This window comes from Vitis vinifera, chromosome 16 (assembly GCF_030704535.1).
Source record: "Vitis vinifera cultivar Pinot Noir 40024 chromosome 16, ASM3070453v1".
NCBI lineage: Eukaryota > Viridiplantae > Streptophyta > Magnoliopsida > Vitales > Vitaceae > Vitis > Vitis vinifera.
The window spans coordinates 4,499,427-4,514,693 of record NC_081820.1 but is presented as its reverse complement, the minus strand read 5'-3'; the positions used below and the strand labels follow the sequence as shown (position 1 = coordinate 4,514,693).

General features: G+C 33.1%; 1 protein-coding gene across 1 annotated transcript; it reads right to left on the bottom strand.

Moving 5' to 3' along the window:
* Positions 1–378: 378 nt before the first annotated feature.
* On the bottom strand, positions 379–1,751 carry LOC104882039 (probable transcription factor At5g61620). The gene is made up of 4 exons (XM_010663937.3): positions 1,303–1,751; positions 972–1,180; positions 752–886; positions 379–670 (listed from the first exon to the last, which is right to left on the bottom strand). The coding sequence occupies exons 1-4, from the start codon at positions 1,595–1,597 to the stop codon at positions 491–493; spliced, it is 819 nt and encodes a 272-aa protein (XP_010662239.1). The 5' UTR covers positions 1,598–1,751; the 3' UTR covers positions 379–490.
* Between the last annotated feature and the right edge of the window lie 13,516 nt (positions 1,752–15,267).

Sequence of the window (15,267 nt, the reverse complement as noted above, 5' to 3'; positions counted from 1 at the left end):
ATTTGTGAATGGCTTGGAGCACATGGTTCTGGATGTTTGTTCATCTCTCGCCCTAATATAATCTTTGGTTTGCAATGATAACTTATATATGTATTTTGTTGAATAACCAATTTTTTTTAAAAGCTTAAGCTTACAAGATTGGAGCTCAATATGCATATCATGCCCCTTAACATACGTAACCATGGTTAACTAATAGGTCAATGATTAGTTCTAGGAATAAAACAAGCCATACCCAATTGAAAAGAATGTTTTTAAATTGCATTTGAAGTAAGTCAAACAAAACTCTACTGGTTTTCTGGGGATACAAACATATAGTTAAGTAATTATCCTTCTATAAATGAATACAATATGTATTGTTATCATTTTGAAATATAAAAATCACCCAAAAAAAATGGTAAATTTGATTTATTGATTCTATGAATTTGCTCAAATATTTTTGAAATTTTACTGTAGCAAATACAAACTAAATCTGCAGAAATCTAAACTAGCATCATTGCCTCGGGCGTGAATTAATAGCAGTCGCAGCAGCAGCAAATTTTCTGTGGGTAGCTCTTAAGTAGGCCAAGGGTGGACCGGGGAAAATCACCATGGGCACGTACGACACTGATGGAGCAAATCTATCTGCTACAAATCTCTGTGAACCCACCGTGTTTTGGGGAAGTACTCCCACCTGTAAACAGAAGGTGGGTTAAAGACCCTTGGATTGAAGGTTGTTTCAATGTTAATTATATACCAAGCAGTTTCCTCTTACCATATATGGAACACCGTGAAAATTACTGGGATAGTTGTTTTCAACGTTACTCTTCACTGGCAATCCACGCGAGGTAGTAGCCTGTTGTGGACATGGTGAAGATGAAGAAGACGCAGAAGCTTGAGAAGGAGCAGCCTGTGTAAATCAATATTTACTTCTTCTGGTCACACAATTATCCCAAAAGAAAAAAACAAATAAAGAAGAGTATGTATGGAGTTACAGGTTCGAAAGGCATGTCGAAGACGCTTGGTCTACGCCTCCTTTCATGGCGCCCCCTCCGTCGAAGATAATACTTCTGTGCATGGCTGGCGACTTGGCTGGTAGTCCTGGTTTTCACAAACTTGGTGGCTATATCTTTCCAGTTGCCTTTTCCCTTCTCTTTCAATCCCACCAAAAAGTTTTGATGTTCTTCTCTAGACCATTGAGTCACTGACAAAAAAAAAAAAAGAAAAAAGAAAAAACCCATATTAAGAATCGTTCGTTAAAAATAAAATAAAATAAAAAACCAACAAAGATTTTCTTGAAAAGAAGGTAAAAGTGAGAGATGATACCTTTCTTCTTACGATGATGAGCAGTTTCGGGGGTGCTGGACTGAAGCAGGCTGTCTGAGAGATACCCAACATTATCATCATTCTCATTATTTAGGCTAATGGACAATTCCAAATCCCCCATGGATAAGCTCTTCTTCATACTTTCTTCGTCATCACTGACATTTGTTCTGATTTCCACCCCAAAAAGCTTCAAATACCCCTTTCCATGGCTGCCACTTTGGTTCTCCTTCTCCATCTCCGCTCTCCTCTGATCTCTTGTTTGTTTCTTCTTCTCTTTCTGTCTACAAAACCACATCTCCCCTCTTTATATACTGTGGGAGAATGGAGAATGTCTCCATAGTTTCTAATCTCGTTTTGGAAACTCCGAGAAAATCTTTTCTACTCACCTTGAAATCTGTGTTGAAATATCTTCATCTGTTACCTCGCTTGAAACGTTTTTAGAAACCATGAAATCATTAGGAAAAAAATGGGAACAAGAAAAGAAAAGAAAAGAAAAGAAAAGAAAAAGAAAGCGAAAAGAAAGCGAAAAGGAAAAGGGAATTTACATAAGATCACGCAAATATGCTTGCCTAAAATAAAATTTAAGTTATTGTTACCATCAAACAAGCCGTACGATCGCTTGTCAGAAAATAATAATAATAATAATAGGTATGTTAATAATTAAAGTGAGGTTTGATCAGCATGGACTTAGGGGTAAGATTCGGATTTCATGATCCAAATATTTTTCTTAGGATGGGATTATAATTACCATTTTTAAATTAATTAATATTATAGAAAAAAATTTATTAAAAAATAACATGAAAATAGATGTTATTTTAAATGGAAAATTATTCCACAAAGATTATGATATATGATTGTGTCTAATACTTTTAATATTTTTAATATTTAAAAAATTACCTTTTTAACACTTAAATAATAAAATTTTTCAAGTGTTAAAAATGTTATAAGTGTTTCCTAAAATCAGGTAAATTTTTAATATCTTTAAAAGTTATTTTAAAAAAAATTTAAATTTAAAATAGTAACTCAATTTAAAAAAAAAAAAATCATTACCTTTTTAACATAAATTACCAATAATAAGTTTTTATTAATTATTAATTTATTATTATTTTCTATTTAAAAAAAAAAAAAGCAAATATGTAGATAATTAATTCATTTTGTTGTATTAAACAATTCAAAAACTGGTGCTTAAGGAAAATTGTTAACAAATAAAAGCATAGAATGAATATTTTGAACTGGTTTTTTTGTATCTTCAAATATTTTTAAAAAATAAATTTTATCTATATTATTTTATTTTTAATCATTATCTAGTTTAGAAAATAGTTTCCAAACATGCTCTAAAACTTTTTTTTTTCAAAAACTTATCAAATAAGGGATTAAAGGAGAGTAATCTTTTCTAAAACAAAAATATATTTGGAAACTCTAAATATCCTAAACTTGCTTTTTGTGTCTTTAGATATTTCTTGAAAAAAAAAACTTTTCTATATTATTTTATTTTTAATCATTATCTAGTTTTGAAAACAATTCCAAGCATACTCTAAAACTTTTCTTAAAACTTTTCTTGTTTTCAAAAACTTACCAAATAAGGGATTAAAGGAGAGTAATATTTTCTAAAACAAAAATATATTTGGAAACTTTGAATATTCTAAACTTGTTTTTTTTTTGTCTTCAAATATATCTTAAAAATAATTTTCATCTATATTATTTTATTTTTAATCATTATCTAGTTTAGAAAACAATTTCCAAATATACTCTAAAAAACTTTAAAAAAATAAAATAAAATAAAATAAAATAAAAAAAAACTTACCAAACAAGGGATTAAAGGAGATTAATCTTTTCTAAAACAAAAATATATTTGGAAACTTTAAATGCTATGAACTTGTTTTTTTTGAGTCTTCAAATATATCTTAAAAATAATTTTTATCTATATTACATTATTTTTAATCATAAACTAGTTTACAAAACAATTTCCAAACATACTCTACAAACTTTTCTTTTCTTTTCTTTTTTCAAAAACTTACCAAACAAGGGATAAAAGGAGATTAATCTTTTCTAAAATATATATATATATTTGGAAACACTAAATATTGTGAACTTGGTTTTTGTCTTAAAATATTTCTTAAAAATAAATTTTATCTATATTATTTTATTTTTAATCATTATCTAGTTTAGAAAACCATTTCCAAAAATACTTTAGAAACTTTTTTTTTTCAAAAACTTACCAAACAAAGGATGAAAGAAGATTAATCTTTTCTAAAACAAAAATATATTCAGAAACTCTAAATATTCTAAACTTGCTTTTTGTGTCTTCAGAAATTTTTAAAAATTAATTTTTTATTTATATTACTTTATTTTTAATCATTAACTAGTTTAGAAAACAATTTTCAAACATACTCAAAAAGCTTTTCCTTTTTTGTTTTTTTTCCTACATACCAAACAAGGGATTAAAGGAGATTAATCTTTTTTAAAACAAAAATATATTTGAAAACCTTGAATATTCTGAAGTTGCTTTTTGTATCTTCAGATATTTCTTAAAAATAATTTTTATCTATATTAAATTTCCAAACATATGCTAAAACATTTTTGTTTTTTAAAAATTACCAAACAAGGGAATAAAGGAGAATAATCTTTTTCTAAAAAAATATATATATTTGGAAACTCTAAATATTCTGAATTTGCTTTTTGTGTCTTTAGATATTTCTTTTAAAAGAAATTTATCTAATTATTTTATTTTTAATCATTATCTAATTTGGAAAACAGTCTCCAAACATGCTCTAAAATTTTTCAAAGCTTAATAAATAAAGGATTAAAGGAGAGTAATTTTTTCTAAAACAAAAATATATTTGGAAACTAACTATTCTGAACTTGTTTTTTGTGTCTTCAAATATTTCTTAAAAATAATTTTTATCTATATTATTTTATTTTTAGTCATTATTTAATTTAGAAAATAGTTTCCAAGCATACTCTAAAACTTCTTCTTTTTTTTTTCAAAACCTTACCAAACAAAGGATTAAAGGAGAGTAATCTTTTCTAGAACAAAAATATATTTGAAAACTCTGAATATTCTAAACTTGTCTTTTGTGTCTTCAAATATTTCTTGAAAATAATTTTTAGCTATATTATTTTATTTTTAATCATTATCTAAAACTTTTCTTTTTTTCAAAAACTTACCAAACAAGGGATTAAAGGAGAGTAATCTTTTCTAAAACAAAAATATATTTGGAACTCTAAATATTTTTTTGTCTTCCGATATTTCTTAAAAACAAAATTATCTATATTATTTTATTTTTAATCATTATCTAGTTTAGAAAACAGTCTCCAAGCATAGTTTAAAACTTTTCAAAACTTACTAAACAAGATGTTAGCCCAAGGGTTCTCCTAATCGCATTTTGATGATAACAAACCATGGTTAAGTTGCTAATTGGTTTGAATTATAAAGAATTTCAAGTGTTAATTCGAAAATTCATCAAATGACCCAATGGATGCACGATCAAGACAATAGGAACACCTTTAATCATAGGAAACATATTTAAGATGAATGCATGGGTGCACTTAGGATTTTCATATCTTTTCATGCATCTTTAAAAACTCAGTTTATGCATTAAAGTAACATTTCCATCTAAACCCAAGTTTTATCAAATGAACCTTAAGCAAATCATTTCAAAATTCACATGTTAATTTACGTAAAGACCTTACCTAAGTGTTAGAAGCAAAGAGACCAGAAAAAAAATAGGTTTTCGGGCCAAAAATGGTGAACCGGTTGAGGCACTGGTGAATCGGCTCAACTAGTTAAGGCACCGGTCGACTAGTTAATCTTTCCTGGTCAAGGTCCAGTCGAGAGATGCAAAAATTTTATCTCTCTTCCAATAGCTTTTATTTCCCGATCGAGGGATATGTATTCTCGGTCGAGGTTCAGTCGAGGACTAATCAAGGCCTAACGATCACCCGTCATGCATTTAATGTCCAACGACTAGTGAACCAGTCAACCCCAAGCTCAATTGGTCAAGGTTGTCTTTTTGGCATTTTAGCTTACGAGGCTAGAAACCTCTAAATTGAGGGCTTCACTTCATTTATGAGGAAGAGAATACCTACATTTATTTGTTTACTTACTTGTTCTTGCCTTAAAAGTTCTCATTCTTTTCTTGGTGCATTAAATCTCCATTTGCATATTCTTTAGTGCACCCTTGTGATTCTTCCAAGCATTTAAATTGTATTTGAGCCCTTGTTAAGCTAAGTTGAGAGTTTCAAACTTGTTATTTAAGTGTTAGAACCTTTAAGTTAGTAGAGACTTGAAGAGAATGGTGTAAGAGCCCATTGGAGCTGGAATCCAAGTGTAAAGGTGATTAGAAGCTTAGTTGAAGCTTCAAGTATAGTGGAACCCTCACTTGGTTAGGAGATTAAGGAGAGTTGACGTAGGCAAGGAAGTGTTGAACCACTATAAAACTTGAGTTTGCTTTCTCTAACCTCATCTCTTTATATTTTTAATTCTTGTGCTTAAATTTATTGTGTTTGAAAAAGAATTTTTAAAACCCCAATTCCCCCCTCCCTTCTTGGGTGTTTTAGCCTTTATTTTCTCACAAGGAATTAAAGGAGAGTAATCTTTTTGTAGATCCTCCATTTTGTCCTTCTAGCACATGTCTTATTAGGTATTCATTTGGTACTTTATAACAATTCCTTGGTGACCCATTACTACTCATGTAGCTTGTCTTTTCTAAGCTACCTTGGAGACTTTGGTTAAGGGGTTTATTCAACTCCTCATTGTGACCCTAGCTACCATTCAAGTTTAGATTTGATTTCACTTAGGTGCACCTTAGGTTAGACTCAGTTAGGTCACTCAGGTTCACCTAGACTCACCTTAGGCTCATTTAGGTCCACTTGGCCCATTAGGCACCACCTAGGCCCATCAAGACTCATTAGGCCATTTAGGTCACTTAGGTTCATTCAGGTACACTTGGCCTATTAGGCAGCACCTTAAGTCCATTTAGGTCACTTAGACCCACTTAGGCACACTTGGCCCATTAGACATTCTAGGCATGACTTGTATGACTTGCATGGTTACATGTCTTGCATGGCTTGTGTAGCTCTTTTTTTTTTCTATTTGTTTATTTATTTTTATTTTTTATTCTTATGATTACCAATCACCTATTTTTTATTTTATTTATTTATTTACTTTTACTTATTTGTTTATTTCTTATCTTGCAATTTACTCATTTATTTATTATTATTATCTTATCATTCTTTAAAATCTTTATTCATTTATTTGATTTAATAATTTGACGCCTTTATAGGGAAATATACCAACAAAGGAGAAAGAATTTTGAAATTGGTAAGACAAGGAACTCTTTTGGGCGTTATTGAAGATCACCTTTGGAGAGTTGAACATGGAATAGGAAGTTTTTTAAAAACGTGGGACTCAATATGCATGGATTGATTTTTGAAATTCAAAAGGATTTTTTTATCATGGATGAGACAGAATTTGGAGAGAGAAGGACTCCTCAGGAGGGACAACCACCAATTGCCATAAATAAATAAAATAAAATAAAATAAAAAGACAAGCTGGTGGTTTTGGTGAGGAGGGAGAAGTTTTCAAAGCATGGATTTTCAGCACGCATTGAGAAATGAAACAAGAGGAAAAAGCTAAGAGAATGCGACAAGCAAGGCAAAGGAGAACAAAAACAGAGAAAGGAGTCAAAGCAGCCAAAGAAGATAAACGAAAGGGAGTTTTCCGACTCTGTTCCTCTCCCCTATGCATGCCCGAAGGGGTGTATATCATCTTAGACTGCCTCTCTAAAGCTTGATGTTGTGCTTGTAAAGTAGATTTGGTATGCTCTTTAAGCCGTTGCAAATGGTGGAAAGCAGAAGAGCTGAAATCTAGATGACATTACAATATTGACTTTGGAGAGTGTGGGAAAGATTTCATCGCCTGTTTTTAGCATTTTTTTTTTTTTATAAACATTTTGCATCTATCGGTGGAAGAATAAACTGTTATGTCGTGGTCGGGTATGATCGGGGGGTTGTCAATGCAAGGAAAATTTGAGGTAGCTCCAAGATTTTTCCCTAATATATCCCAGCATCGAGTAGTAGTTAGGTCATTTATGTTGGACTCTTCATGCTTGCTACAACATGAGTTTGATAAATGAGAGACTCACAACCTCTAAACCGATTAGGTCACCTCTTGGTTATGTTGGTTATACTGAGGGTGGTTAATTGATTAGAGTTGTTGAACTCCAACCTTACCCAGTGGTTCTCTTTGTTGGAATATCCAAAATCTGATAGATGAATTAGAGTTAAAGTCACAAGTAGCCAAACAGAATTCATCTAACTAATGTCAGTTAAATTAGTTATGCCAGTTGTCAATACTTAACAGCTTTATTGATCTATTTCAAGTGTATAAATAGACCTCACCTGATTCGTGCCCAATTGGTGTATCAGCTGATTCATGTCTAGCTGGTGCTCCTTGATTGAGGGAGTAATCAACAAAATTTATAACCTATTACACCATGACTAGGGTAGCAAAGACAAAGCTATTATAGCATAGTGGCTCTAGGATCGTTCACTAGGAAGGGTTTTCAATTCATAAATGATACCAATTCAAAGATGAATTAGTGTCTTTTCATTTCAAGGTTAGCTTAAGAAATAAAACACAAACTTTGATTGAAAAAGGTTTAGGTTTAAACTAACGGCAAAGGAAGTAATGGAAATTACTTATGAAGAAAAACATTCCTTGGAAGTTTAGGTACACAGGGGAGGTTCCTTATGCAAAAACAGAGCTCCGGTCATTTGGTTCATTTCCTCGCATTAGAGAATTAACATATAGTCAATTCTTTAACCGGTTTTGTACAAATGCTTCCCCTTAATGGATTCAAATAATAATTTCGTCTCACTGATGCACCTTGTAATGGCTCATACCTCTCACCTAACACTTGTCATTCAAGGTGATCTTTAACCTTGGATTACCTGTCAAAAGCTCGCAAGAGATAACTAATGGATGTCTCCGTGGAGTCCAAAAGCTTACCAAGTGTTGGCTATTCTAGAAAATCCTACCTTCAAACCACCTCCCAAAGGCTCGCAAGAGATAAACTATTGCATCTCTATGGATGGAGATCACTTGCCTTATCAAGTGTTGGCCCAAGTGATTTAAAGGCGTTTTAAGTTAACTAAAAAGATAAAACCATTAACTGGTCACACTTTCTCTTTATTAATGGCTGAAACCACAAAGCTATTAATTCTTGCACTTGGAACCTTTCCCGACAACCTTAACTCCAAGGAACTAAAAGTCTAGTCACTCATTCTCTGAGGAAACATCCTCAAAGCTTGTTTGGCTAGTAAGAAAATACAATCAAAATGAGAAGGTAAAAGTAGAGCAAAGCTCTATATTTTTCTTCCTTTGAAAATTATACAAAAGTTTCGTCGTCCCGAGAATAGGCTCCCGAGAGATATTTATATGAAAATTACAATAATAATATCTATAAGGTTATTCAACCTTTTTCCAAACTTAATAACTAAGGAATCCTATAATTGGTGGGTTACAAGGAGAGTTTAGGAATTTAGACAACAAATATCTAAAACAAAATATCTAAAGATAAATATCTAAATATGTCGATCGCAAAAATCGGGAAGCTTCAGGAGAACACCGCGGCACTGTGCAAAATTAGCTGCGAAACTCTCCGGGTGAGCGCTGTCGGTGGATCCGAATATGTCTGATCGTGGAAGTTGAAACGCCCTCTTCTCCCATCTGGATATGTCTGCCGGAATTCCGGATGTGATATATCCAGGGGAAAGTGGCGGCAGCCGGGTGTAATGTGGCGGCAGTCGGGTGTAATGTGGCGGCAGCCGGATGGAATTCCTTCCCGGGTGGAATGTGCAGGATCCCATACTCCTTGTATTCTGGATTTGCTTATGGATTCCAAAGAACTCTCCTCAATCTCAGATTGCTTTGGTGATCAAAAAGCTATCAAAACACCAAAACTTAACACAATTTGATTAGAATTGATTACAAGGGTCCTTAATATGTTAATTGGGTTAAAAGGTGATAACTACTACTCAAAAGTGTTTAAAAGAGTTAATTACAAGCTATGAAATAGTACTTTTTGAGTAGTAATCATCACCTGTATAGTTTTATCTCATCTGAATGTAAGGAGAATTTCTAATTCAATACACGTTTAAGTGCTCCTCTGTTTTCTCCTCTGTTTTCCTTTGCAATGCTACATATTTCACATGGTATCAGAGCAAGATATTTTCCGTTGTTCTTGATCTTTCTTGATTCTTCTTCATCTTTCCTAGTCGATTGTTACTTCACAATGACTGAGGAAGAAAATTCTTCTATGGCTAACTCTCATTCATCAAATGGATCTATACAGAATCTTTTGGATGATTCATCCAACTGCTATTACTTACATCCATTTGATAATCCCGGTGCACTTATGGTTTTCGAGATATTCACTGGTGAGAATTATATTGCATGGAGTCGATCTATGTTAATTGCTCTAACATTGAAAAATAAAATTGCATTTTTTTTATGGTTTTCTGGTCCAACCGATCACTAATGAACCTTATCTACGTGTTGCTTGGCTAAGAGCCAATAATCTTGTCCTGTCTTGGCTAATGAATTCAATTGCCAAAGAAATCTGTGGTAGTCTTCTCTATTTCACAAATGCTTTTGATATCTAGGAGGAGTTGAAAATCAGATATCTCAGAAGTGATGGACCAAGGGTTTTCTCCTTGGAAAAATCCTTAAGTTCCATTTCTCAAAATTCAAAATCTGTCACTGAATATTTCAATGAATTTAAGGCTTTATGGGATAAATACATTAGCTACCGTCCTATTCCCAATTGTAGATGTGGGAACCTTAATCGTTGTTCATGTAATATTTTGAAGGACTTGACTGATAAACAGCAATCAGACAATGTAATGAAATTTCTTGTGGGGCTTCACGATTCTTATTCAGTAATTAGAAGTCAATTGCTACTGCAATCTCCTTTACCATCTATGAGTAGAGTTTTTTCCCTACTTTTACAAGAAAAAAGTCAAAGATCATTAACTAATGCAGTTGGCATTTCCATTGATTCACAAGCAATGGTTGCTGAACAATCATCAAGAACTGTTTCAACAAGTAATATTTGATTCACAAAGTAGAAAGGAAAGTCTAATGCAATCTGCTCTCATTGTGGTTATTCGGGTCACTTAGTTGATAAATGTTTTCAGCTAATTAGATATCCTCCCGGATGGAAATGGCCAAGAGGAAAAAGATTCAACTCTACACCAACTACAACCAAAAATTTTCAAAGATTGCCCACTGCAAATAATACTAATGTTTTGGAGCAAAATTCAAGTAATTCCAACATGATTTTTTCTCAAGAACAAATTCAAAATCTGCTTACTCTAGCAAATAGCCTTTCCAGCTCAAACATAAATTCTAATGCAACTGCCAATGTTGCATCCACCTCAAGTAATTCCTTCTTCTGCAATACAGTTTCTTCATCAAAGAACCAATTTACTTAGATTCTTGATACAGGAGCAACAGATCATATGATCTATTCTCCCCTTCTATTTGACTCAATTGTTTTACCTAAAAGATCTTCCAAAGTTCATTTACCAAATAAACAAACAGTTCCAATTATCTTCACTGGATCTATAAAATTCTCACCTAATATTACTTTACACAATGCTCTTTATGTTCCATCTTTCAATATCAATCTTGTTTCTACATCAAGATTGACTAAAGATAATTCAATTGGATTATTTTTTCTTCAATCCAAATGTATCTTGTAGGACCTCAGCAAATGGAAGATGATTGGGCTTGCTGAAGTTCAATCTGGTCTGTACCATCTTCAACAATCATCTGCTCAAACAAATAAAGAAATGTTTTCTAGTTCAATTGGTTTACCTTCTAGTTCTTTAGTTAAGTCTTGTACTGTTAATTATGATCTATGGCATTTTCATTTAGGCCATATTCCAAATGCAAAAATACAACTCATAAATAGTTCTGATTCTTCTGTAAAGGCTACTCATAACAAAGTTTGTGAGATCTGTCCATTAGCTAAGCAAAAAAGCTACCATTTCCTATATCAAACAGTCAATCAAATAAAGCCTTTCAATTGGTTCACATTTACATTTGGGGGCCTTTTTCCATTCCTTTATATTCTGGTTACAGATTATTTCTAACTATTGTTGATGATTTCATAAGATTCACTTGGTTATTCTTAATGAAAACCAAAACAGAAACTCGAGCTATACTTACCAAATTTCTAGCTTATGTTCACACTCATTTCAACACTAATATTCAAACTCTTATATCAGATAATGGTCAAGAATTTAATATGCCTACTTTCTATCAAGAACATGGCATTATTCATCAATTATCATGTGTTGAAACACCTTAACAAAATGGAAGGGTTGAAAGAAAACATCAACACCTATTGAATGTAGCTAGATCTCTCATGTTTCAGTCAAAATTACCCTTATCCTATTGGACAGAGTGTGTATTAACAGCCACACATCTAATAAATCGTACTCCATCATCCATTCTAAATAATCAAACACCATATCAATTATTATTTCAAAAGCCACCTAACTACAATTACTTCAAAGTCTTCGGTTGTTTATGTTTTGCTAGTACAATCATAAACAATCGAGGCAAATTCCAGCCAAGAGCAACAAAATGTATTTTTCTTAGTTATCCACCAAACATTAAAGGATACAAAGTTCTTGACTTAACAACTCTCAAAACTTTTGTTTCTCGAAATGTACTTTTTCATGAATCTACATTTCCCTCTATTCTAGACACAATTCACAAACCTTTTGTTTTTCCAGATTTTCCCCAAATATATGAATCCAAATCCTACAAACCAAACAACTCAGTTTCTATAACTTTTGGTTCTACAAATTCTACTGATCCAACCTCTGTTATTGAATCTTCAATTCCTGAAAATACAATTCATGCAAACAATGATGCTAATAATCTTAGAAGGTCTGAAAGAACTAAGCATTTACCTAAATACATGCAGAATTACTATTGTGGTAATATGACTAAGATTGATTCAGCAACTCAAGCACCTTCAAGTTGCTCCTCATCTGGTAAGCCCTACTGCATATCCTACAAACCAAACAACTTAGTTTCTATAACTTTTGGTTGGTTCTACAAATTCTACTGATCCAACCTCTTTTATTGAATCTTCAATTCCTGAAAATACAATTCATGCAAACAATGATGCTAATAGTCTTAGAAGGTTTGAAAGAACTAAGCATTTACCTAAATACTTGTAGAATTACTATTGGGGTAATATGACTAAGATTGATTCAGCAACTCAAGCACCTTCAAGTTGCTCCTCATCTGGTAAGCCCTACTACATATTCTCTTTTTTATCTGATTCTAGATTATCCTCTAAACACAAAGCTTTCATTTCTGTTATTTCATCCACTTTTGAACCAAAAACTTATGAACAAGTTGTCTCAGTTCCTCATTAGCAAACTGCCATGACTGATGAAATAAAAGCTCTTGAGCATAATAAAACTTGGGATCTTGCAATTTTACCTCCAAACAAAACTGCTATAGGTTGTAAGTGGGTATATCGAGTGAAATTTAAGGCGGATGGAAGTGTAGAAAGGTACAAAGCTAGGCTTGTAGCCAAGGGCTACACTTAACAAGAGGGGCTTGATTTTTTTGACACATACTCTCCTGTTGCAAAGATGACAACAGTTAGAGTGCTTCTTGTTATTGTAGCAGCTAAACAATGGTATTTACATCAACTTGATGTAAATAATGCCTTCTTACATGGAGACTTAAATGAGAAGGTCTACATGCAATTGCCACCAGGTTTTTCAACACCAAATGACCCTCGGGTTTGTAAACTCAAAAAGAGTTTATATGGTTTGAGACAAGCTTCGAGGCAGTGGTACTCAAAGTTGTCTTCATCTTTACTCAAGTTTGGTTTCAGTCAAGCAAAGTCAGATTCAAGCCTTTTTATCAAACAAACATCAACTAGTTTCATTGCTCTATTAATCTATGTTGATGTTGTTATAATAGCTTCAAATGATCTCAAGGAAATAGATGCTGTGAAAAAGTTTCTCCATGAATCTTTTACTATAAAAGATTTAGGTGAACTGAAATATTTTTTAGGCATTGAAGTAGCTAGATCAGCAAAAGGTATTGTGTTGTCTCAATGAAAGTACGCTCTGGATGTATTGAAAGATAGTGGTTTCTCTGGCTCTAAACCAGTTGGTTTTCCTACGAAATCAAGTTTAAAACTTACTACCAATGATTCAAGTCCTTTATTGTCTTATCCTGCATCATACAAAAGACTCATTGGTAGACTTCTTTACTTAACAATCACTAGACCTGACTTGGCATATGCAGTACAAGCTCTCAGCCAGTTTATGTCTAATCCTCATTCAACACATTTACAAGTTGCAGAAAGAGTTCTTTGATACATTAAGGCAACAACAGGTCAAGGTTTATTCCTAAAGGCTTCATTTGATCTACATTTAAAGGCATATTCCGATAATGATTGGGGTGGCTGCATTGACACTAGGCGAAGTGTTACTGGTTTCACAGTTTTCATAAGAGACTCTCTCATATCTTGGAAATCAAAGAAGTAACCTACTGTAAGTAGGTCCTCAGCAAAAGCTGAATACAGACCTTTAGCCACTACAACTTGTGAGCTTCAATGGTTGGTTTATTTGTTGGTTGATTTGAATGTTAAGCATCCTTAACCAACACTGCTATATATTGACAGCAAACCTGCTTCAGAAATAGCTTCCAACCCAGTACACCATGAAAGGACAAAACATATACAACTCGATTGCCATCTAGTTAGAGAGAAATTGCAAGAGGGTTTGATCAAAATAATCCACATTCCTTCCAAGCATCAACTGGCGGATATATTGACCAAACCTCTCGGATGTCTCAATTTTCATCATCTTATCAGCAAGATGGGAATGATAAACATTCATTCTCATCTTAAGAGGAGGAGGGGGGGGGGGGGGGGGAGGGGTGTTGGAATATCCAAAATCTGATAGATGAATTAGAGTTAAAGTCACAAGTAGCCAAACAGAATTCATCTAACTAACGTCAGTTAAATTAGTTATGCCAGTTGTCAATACTTAACAGCTTTATTGATCTATTTCAAGTGTATAAATAGACCTCACCTGTACAGTTTTATCTCATCTGAAAGTAAGGAGAATTTCTGATTCAATAGACGTTTAAGTGCTCCTCTGTTTTCTCCTCTGTTTTCCTTTGCAATTCTGCATATTTTCACACTCTTTGGCAAAATTAAGAAGGCTTACCTTGACGCCTTCAACATGATGCATCAAATTCTTGAGGATGACATGTCGATAGACAACAAGGGCTGAACTGTGGACTTCAAGAGTACTCTTTTGACAATGACGTCCAATGTTGGTGAAGGCTTGAAGATTCGTCAAAAGCTATTTTGTTGCATGTGTTTCAATTCTCTCTGGTAACCCGGAAGCAAAGGTTTCGAAGCAGTTTTATGGATTTATCTGTACGAAGGTTGATATTTTATCACACGAACAGAGTACCTCGTTTGAGCTGAATTCAAAATTTTAGATCTTCCTAGATTCATGGTAAGTCTTAGAAATGAAATCCTATCTGCTCGAAGAATCATTACTACCCACTTTTTCACATCACACTTCGTACCATTCAATCTGCATGGATATTTGATGAACTCTGAGGAACACCATGGGTTAGGACTTAAGGCTAAAGCTAAAATGGGATTTATCCTATTCGTGAGCTGCACCGCGTACAAGGGAACATCATCAAGTTTCCTGAAGATTTGCAAACTAACCGAGGATGGTGGGATTTGAAGTAAAATCATTCAGTGTTAAACGTGAATAAGAAGAAGAATGGAATGGCAAGAAACGTTTAATGACTTGTGACCCCATGCAAAACGCATTGTTATTAATTCCAGCATCTCATCATGTATGCCCAAATTAGAATGTTCTGTCATGGAA

Excerpts from the sequence above, each read along its gene's own strand:
- LOC104882039 (XM_010663937.3), bottom strand. The coding sequence starts at position 1,597 with ATGTGGTTTTGTAGACAGAAAGAGAAGAAGAAACAAACAAGAGATCAG. Across the intron at positions 1,181-1,302 it reads TCATCATCGTAAGAAGAAAG|TGACTCAATGGTCTAGAGAA; the intron begins GTATCATCTCTC and ends TTTTTTTGTCAG. Across the intron at positions 671-751 it reads TTCACGGTGTTCCATATATG|GTGGGAGTACTTCCCCAAAA; the intron begins GTAAGAGGAAAC and ends TTCTGTTTACAG.